The sequence below is a fragment of the Oryctolagus cuniculus genome, chromosome 17, assembly GCF_964237555.1.
Source record: "Oryctolagus cuniculus chromosome 17, mOryCun1.1, whole genome shotgun sequence".
In the NCBI taxonomy this organism is placed as follows: Eukaryota; Metazoa; Chordata; class Mammalia; order Lagomorpha; family Leporidae; genus Oryctolagus; species Oryctolagus cuniculus.
The window spans coordinates 48,642,526-48,651,106 of NC_091448.1; the positions used below are offsets into that span (position 1 = coordinate 48,642,526).

Genomic DNA, 8,581 nt, shown 5'->3' on the forward strand with positions numbered 1-8,581 from the left:
GATTGAGCATGTCCCAAATTGTACACCTCCTCCCTCTCTTATTCCCATTCTTATATTTAACAAGAACACTTTTCAGTTAAATTTAAACACCTAAGAATAATTGTGTGTTAATTAAAGAGTTCAACCAATGGTATTAAGTAGAACACAAAAATACCAAAAGGAATAAAGTAGTAAGTTGTTCCTCGACAGTCAGGACAAGGGCTGATCAAGTCACCGTTTCTCATAGTGTCCATTTCACTTCAACAGCTTTCATTTTAGGTGCACAGTTAGTTGTTACTGATCAGGGAGGACATATGATATTTGCCCTTTGGGACTGGCTTATTTTACTCAGCATGATGTTTTCCAGATTCTTCCATTTTGTTGCAGATGACTGGATTTCATTGTTTTTTTTCCTGCTGTATAGTATTCTATAGAGTACATATCCCATAATTTCTTTATCCAGTCTACTGTTGATGGCATTTAGGTTGATTCCATAGCTTAGCTATTATGAATTGAGCTGTAATAAACACTGGGGTGCAGGCAACTCTTTTATTTGCCAATTTAATTTCCTTTGGATAAATTCCAAGGAGTGGGATGACTGGGATGTATGGTAGGGTTATATTCAGGTTTCTGAGGAATCTCCAAACTGATTTCCATAGTGGCTTTACCAGTTTGCATTCCCACAAACAGTGGGTTAGTGTCCCTTTTTCCCCATATCCTCGCCAGCATCTGTTGTTGGTAGATGTCTGAATGTGAGCCATTCTAACCGGGGTGAGGTGAAACCTCACTGTGGTTTTGATTTGCATTTCCCTGATTGCTAGTGATCCTGAACATTTTTTCATGTGTCTGTTGGCCATTCGGATTTCCTCCTTTGAAAAATGTCTGCTGAGGTCCTTGGCCCATCTCTTAAGTGGGTTGTTTGTTTTGTTGTTGTGGAATTTCTTGATCTCTTTGTAGATTCTGGTTATCAACCCTTTATCTGTTGCATAGTTTGCAAATATTTTTTCCCATTCCATTAGTTGCCTCTTCACTTTCCTGACTGTTTCTTTTGAAGTACAGAAACTTCTCAATCTGATGTAATCCCAATTGTTAATTTTGGCTTTGACTGCCTGTAGCCTCCAGGTTCTTTTCCAAGAAGTCCTTGCCTGTGCCTATATCTTGCAGGGTTTTTCCAATGTTCTCTAATAATTTGATGGTGTCAGGTCGTAGATGTAGATCTTTAATCCATGTTGAGTGGATTTTTGTGCAAGGTGAAAGGTAGGGGTCTTGCTTCATGCTTCTGCACTTGGAAATCCAGTTTTCCCAGCACCATTTGTTGAATAGACTGTCCTTGCTCCAGGAATTGGTTTTAAATCCTTGATCAAATATAAGTTGGCTGTAGATGTTTGGATTGGTTTCTGGTGTTTCTATTCTGTTATTGGTCCATCCATCTGTTTCTGTACCAGTACCATGCTGTTTTTTTTTTTTCTTTGGACAGGTAGAGTGGACAGTGAGAGAGAGAGAGAAAGGTCTTCCTTTGCCGTTGGTTCACCCTCCAATGGCCGCCGCGGCCGGCGCACTGCGGCTGGCCCACCACGCTGATCTGATGGCAGGAGCCAGGTACTTATCCTGGTCTCCCATGGGGTGCAGGGCCCAAGCACTTGGGCCATCCTCCACTGCACTCCCAGGCCACAGCAGAGAGCTGGCCTGGAAGAAGGGCAACCGGGACAGAATCCGGCGCCCCGATTGGGACTAGAACCCGGTGTGCCGGTGCCGCAGGCAGAGAATTAGCCTAGTGAGCCGCGGCGCCAGCCTACCATGCTGTTTTAATTATAAAAGCCCTGTAGTATGTCCTGAAATCAGGTATTGTGATGCCTCCAGCTTTGTTTTTGTTGTACAAGATTGCTTTAGCTATTTGTGGTCTCCTGTGCCTCCATATGAATTTCAGCATCATTTTTTCCAGATCTGAGAAGAATGTCTTTGGTATTTTGATTGGTATCGCATAGAGTCTATAAATTGCTTTTGGGAGAATGGACATTTTGATGATATTGATTCTTCCAATCCATGAGCATGGAAGATTCTTCCATTTTTTGGTATCCTCTTCTATTTCTTTAAGATTTTGTAATTCTCATCGTAGAGATCTTTGACGTCCTTGGTTAAGTTTATTCCAAGGTATTTGATTGTTTTTCTGGCTATTGTGAATGGGGTTGATCTTAGAAGTTCTTTCTCAGCCATGGCATTGCCTGTGTATATCCTGCTGCTTTGCCAAACTCTTCTATGAGTTCCAATAGTCTCCTAGTAGAGTTCACTGGATCCCCTAAATAAAGAATCATATCATCTGCAAAGAAGGATAGTTTGACTTCTTCTTTCCCAATTTGTATCCCTTTAATTTCTTTTTCTTGCCTGATTGCTCTGGCTAAAACTTCCAGTACTATATTGAATAGCAGTGGTGAGAGTGGGCATCCCTGTCTGGGACCAGATCTCAGTGGAAATGCTTCCAACTTTTCCTCATTCAATAGGATGCTGGCCGTGGGTTTTTCATAAATTGCTTTGACTGTGTTGAGGAATGTTCCTTCTATACCCAATTTGCTTAGAGTTTTATCATGAAAGGGTGTTGTATTTTATCAAATGCTTTCTCTGCGTCTATTGAGATAATCATATGGTTTTTCTTCCGCAGTCTGTTACTGTGGTGTATCACATTGATTGATTTGCAAACGTTGAACCATCTCTGCATACCTTGGATAAATCATGGGGGGCCTTTTTAAAAAAGAATTATTGTTTATTTATTTGAAAGGCAGAGTTACAGAAAGATGAAAGATAGAGAGAAAAAGATCTTCCATCAGCTGGTTCATTCTCCAAATGGTTGTAATGGCTAGGGCTTGGCCAGGCCAAAGCCAGGAGCCTGAAATTTCTTCCAGGTCTCCCACATAGGTTCAAGGGCCCAAACACTTGGACCACCTTCCACTGCCTTCTCAGGAGTATTAGCAGTGAGCTGTATTGGAAGTAGAGCAACCAGGACTCGAACCAACATCCATATGGATTCCAGCATCTCAGGCAGAGGCTAACATGCTATGCTATAATGCCAGCCCCTTTGGGGGTCTTTTATAAAACAATATTCAAAAGCAGCATTTCCATTCTGCCTGAGATAACTGATGTTAATTACCAAGGAGAAATTGGGCTGCTGTACCTACAAGAACAGGGAGGACCATGTCTGAAATCCTGGGGATTTTTTGAGATACTACTTAGTATTCCATGTCCATTAAAAAAATTGGTGAAAACTGTAAAAATAACCATGAAATCCAATAAAGATACACTTACTAGGAATAACATTTTCATTCTACCACTACATAAAGATCCTCATCCAGCTGATATTGGACACTGGGAAGGTGTACATGGAGTGGGTACTGAAAAAAGTAATTACAAATGTCACACATGGGCTCCTGATCAACGGCAGGCACAGGAAGAACTTGGGATCAGGGACTAATGGGAGATATTTAGAGAGTGATAGGGATGCTGGTGGTGGTAGGTATTGTTAAGGTTTTCCTGGGGAGCTAAGGAGCTGAAAGTAGATAAATGGAGTGGGAATCTGGATTTATCATTTAATCACATCCTGAAGGAGAACTGAATATTACTGGGAAGGTTCATCTTTTCTCTTCTTCCTGTGCTTCTTACATATCTGCATATGGTTGGACCATAGATGGCTGATTCTTGTTAAAGGCGGTTTTTCTCTCATGTAGCACCACTGACAGGGAGTTGGGTTGTAGTGAGAAATACTGACACCCAGGGATCAGTGCCCTTTGTGGTGGTACTCAACCCAAGGGCCACAGATGGCTTATTGTTCACAGGACAAAACCTAAATTCTTGCATGGCTAAGATATCTAGAACATTCATAAGCTGGCCCTCCCTGCTTTTATGGCTTCTCCAACCATTCTTCACCTCCCAAAATACTTGCTCCAGCCACACAGGCTACTCTCTATTCTCTAACAGGAAATGGTTAAGCATCTACCCAGGAACTTCCCTTCACCCTTACCTTTTCCCAAAGTAGTCAGGTGACTATAATCAGTCACCACTCTGAAAGCCTTTGTCCTGAATAAGTCCTGCAATTACTTCGTCTTTAATGAGTTACTCTAGGTTCTGGACTCCTCTGGGATGCAGAGCCCCTTAGGCTCAGGCATGGGTAGAACGAGACATGTAAGAAGGGGTGATGCAGACGTAGGTAATGACTACAGAGGCTGTAATGCATGAAGGGCAGCAGGATCTTGGGTCAAGACCCTGGAGTCACCCTCAGACACCCTGAGTAAGTTGGGCAGGAGGGTGAATAAGCTGGTGCCCTAGTGTCCTTCCAACTTGAGGGTCTTGGTTTCCCAGCTTGTAATGATGCTTTGTGGGACAGTTCTTCAGTATATCTTTCCTCTTCTCCATCTCTCTGCCTCTCGAGACTGTACTGCCCTGTAGAAATCTTTTTTTATTAATGTTGCAGTTATAATTTTTGTTGGTGACAGTGTTCATTAATAATTGTTGTGCAATGCCTTCTCTGTCATATCATTTCAATAGGATGACTGCTCTGTGAGCACCCTTTAATGCAGCTGTTTTAAGCCCTGTCTTTTAGAATCATCTATGTACATTTAAAAATTTTGCACAGGCCTCCCTCAATTTGTAATTCAATATAAATGAAAGGCCTAGTAAAGTAATATTTAATCACTTATAGAGTTTATTTCTCTATTTGGAAGGCAGAGACAGAGAATGCTCCCAGGTGCTGATTCACTCCCTAAATGCTCACAATGACCAAGCCCAAAGCCAGAAGCTGGGAACACAAGCCAGGTCTCCCATGTGGGTTACAGGAACCCAATTACTTGAATTATCGTCGCTACTTCCCAGCATCTGCACTGGAAGGAAACTGGAGTCAGGATCTGGACCTAGGAATCAAACCCAGGTACTCCTATCAGGGATGTGGGCATCTTAACTCAGGACTTTATGGGAGTGATGATTCTAGCTTGATAGAGTTGTTCTGTCTTTAAGCTGGGGAATGGCAGGCAGCTAACAAATGTTAATGACACCTGGATCATATTCAGGTGCCTTACCCATTGTGGGCTCTGCTGAACTCAAGAGGATCCTCACCTGAATGGAGTTCACTGTATAAGGTGAGGTGACTGGCTGCAAACTAATGATCTAGGGTATTGAGTGTTACAGTGTGAGTACAGGCTGGGGTGAAAGTATAGCATCAGGTCTGGAAACACAAGGAAGGTTTAGCTGAGCAAGTGATATGTAATATATATGAATAAGTACAGGTAAGCCAGGTTAAACGGGAGCAGAGGGGAAAGGGTGCTAGGTGGAAGGAAAAGCGAGTTCAAAGGTTTGGAAGTAAGAAATTATGTTTAAGTCCATCATTGTTCTAGAGTGGGACGCAAGAGTCATTGTGGGGGCCGGTGCTATAGTGCAGCAGGTTAAAGCCCCAGCCTGTGTTATCAGCATCCCATATGGGTGCCCATTCGAGTCCTGGTTGCCCCACTTGCTATCCAGCTCTCTGTTACGGCCTGAGAAAGTAGCAGAAGATGGCTCAAATGCTTGGGCCCCTGCACTTACATGGGAGACGCAGAAGAAACCCCTGGCTCCTGGCTTCAGATCAGCTCAGCTATGGCCGTTGAGGTCATCTGGGGAGTGAAGCAGTGGATGGAAGACCTTTCTCCCTCTCTCTGGCTCTACCTCCCTCTTAACTGTCTTTAAAATAAAATAAATCTTAAAAAAATAAAAAGAATCATTGTGGAGCCAGATGAGAATATGGAGGTAGGCACAAGTATCACAATGAAACATAATTTGTATCCTTCAAAGGGTCTTTGACTTTAAGAGAAGTGAGCACTCACTGAAATGTTAGTAAGAAAAGAAATGATCAGATTTTCACCTTAGAGTTCCCCCCACTGTATGAATGAAACATTCAAGGAGAAGGGCATTGATCAGGAAGGCAAAGAGATTAATTCAGAGGCTATTTCAACAGTCCAGGGGAGAGAACATGCCATCCTGATCTGGCAGTGTGGTGTTGGTGTAAGAAGTAGAATGAGATGAGAGAGTGGAGGAGGAAGAGGGTGGAAGAGTGAAAGGTGAGATCATGAGTTTCCTTCGAGATCTGTTGTGCTTAACATGCCTGTGACACATCCACAGAAGATAATTATTGAGCAATAGGATTCAGAATTACCTGGATGAGAAAGACATTTAAGTCTGATAGTTAAATGATAACCTAAGACATTGAGTAGATGACTTTTTCATGAGGTATACAATTTCTTGGGATATATAATTCACATAGAATTATAAAAGAATGATGTTTACAAAAAGCCCTGAGGAAAACCAACATATAAGATACTGAAAGGGGTGCTGGCATTGTGGTGTAGCAGGTAAAGCCACTGCCTATAATACTGGTATCTTGCATGGGCACCATATCCAGGTGCTCTACTTCTAATCAAGCTCCCTGTTAGTGGCCTGGGGAAAGCAGTAGAAGATGGTCCAATGTTTGGGCCCCTGTCACCCATGTGGGAGACCCAGAGAAAGCTCTTGGCCCTAACTTTGGTCTGGCTCAGCCCTGACTATTGCAGCCATCTAAGGAATGAACCAGTAATTGGAAAGTCTCTGTCTTCTACCACCCTCTGTAACTCAGACTATCAAATAAATATCTTTTTTAAAAACAAGTACTGACAGAGCAGGAGTGAATTACACTTATCAAGGATGCCCAACCAGGTGGGTAAAAGGAAAACTAACATATTTTATGGCTCAGAAGCAAATAGAAAAGTATGTTTTAGAAATGATGGAATATAGCTAACATGTTAAAGAGATATGAAGAAAATAGGTTGTTTATAATTATATAGATTCTGTGTTCGCTTCGGCAGCATGTATAATTACATAGATTCTAATTACAGAAATTTGAAATTTAGAAATTACTTTCATTGTGACGAGACTGAAAGGAAACATCTTTTCAGATAATGTATCATAGTAATGTAATCAATGTAAGTTCAAGTTTTGTTGGACATGGTTATTTCCTCTTAAAGGTACTAGCAACAAACATGATAGGAAACCAAACCACTGTGTCAGAGTTCCTCCTCCTGGGCCTGCCCATCCAGCCACAGCACAAAAACCTCTTCTACGTCCTGTTCCTGGCCATGTACCTGACCACAGTCATAGGGAACCTCCTCATCATCATCCTCATTCGACTGGACTCCCATCTCCACACGCCCATGTATTTGTTTCTCAGCAACTTGTCCCTCTCTGACCTCTGCTTCTCCTCTGTCACAATGCCCAAATTGCTGCAGATCATGCAGAGCCAAGTCCCATCCATCCCCTATGCAGGATGCCTGGCCCAAATATACTTCTTCCTGTTTTTTGGAGACCTGGAGAGCTTCCTCCTTGTGGCCATGGCCTACGACCGCTATGTGGCCATCTGTTTCCCCCTGCACTACACCAGCATCATGAGCCCCAAGCTCTGCTTCTGCCTGGTGGTGTTGTCCTGGGTGCTGACCACGTTCCATGCCCTGCTGCACACCCTGCTGATGGCCAGGCTGTCTTTCTGTGCAGACAACAGGATCCCCCACTTTTTCTGTGATATGTCTGCTCTTCTGAAGTTGGCCTGCTCTGATACCCATGTCAATGAGTTGGTGATATTTGTCATGGGAAGCACATTTCTTGTCATCCCCTTCCTACTCATCACAATGTCCTATGTAAGGATTGTGTCTTCCATTATCAAGGTTCCTTCTGCACAGGGCATCCGTAAGGCCTTCTTCACCTGTGGCTCCCACCTGTCTGTGGTGTCGTTGTTCTATGGGACAGTTATTGGTCTCTACCTAATCCCATCAGCCAATAATTCTACTGTGAAAGAGACTGTCATGGCTATGATGTATACTGTGGTGACTCCCATGCTGAACCCCTTCATCTACAGCCTGAGGAACCAAGACATAAAGGGAGCCCTGGGAAGAATTGACTGTGGAAAGAAGACTCTCTTCTCTCTAGGATGGTAACAAGTATTTTTACACAATTTTATCCTTTACATATACTTAATTGATGCTGAAATATTATTCCAAGTTTTACTGTACCAAGGAACCTCTGTTAAAATGGTATACTACAATATGCCTGTCCTGTAGTTCAAAAGAGAGTCTGACCTTGGAGACATGGCCATACTTCCTCTGACCTCCCCAGATGACCTTGGAGAGGCATAGTTTAAGAACCACTTCTTTAAATAACTCCATGAATACATATATAAACAATAAAATGATTACTAGTCTATGTTTAGATTGAGGGTTTTTTTAACTTCCACGTATGAGAGGTTGGGTTAGGGGTTTTTCAAATCAAGAGTAAGAAGGCACAAGCTACTAGTGCTACACAGCATAGTGGGGGTGCCTACATAGTTCACAATAACATTTTCATGCCTTTTTAGTAAACAGAAGACAGGAGCTCCAAGGCTCTAATCATAAAGTAAAGACAGGAAAAATTATTTGTCCTGATTTTATTACTATGCGTTGTATACATGCATTTAAATATAACACTGTACATATTACACCATAAATATGTCTAACTGTCGTTAACCAAAATTTTAAAGAATGGTTAAGTTTCAAATGCTTGAAAAGACATGCTTTATTATATTATC

General features: G+C 42.3%; 1 protein-coding gene across 1 annotated transcript; it reads left to right on the plus strand.

The window, feature by feature from the left end:
• Positions 1-7,007: 7,007 nt before the first annotated feature.
• On the plus strand, positions 7,008-7,955 carry LOC100356740 (olfactory receptor 1E16-like). Its single transcript, XM_070061790.1, has one exon. It carries the CDS (start codon positions 7,008-7,010, stop codon positions 7,953-7,955), a length of 948 nt encoding a protein of 315 aa, XP_069917891.1.
• The last annotated feature ends 626 nt before the right edge of the window (positions 7,956-8,581 follow it).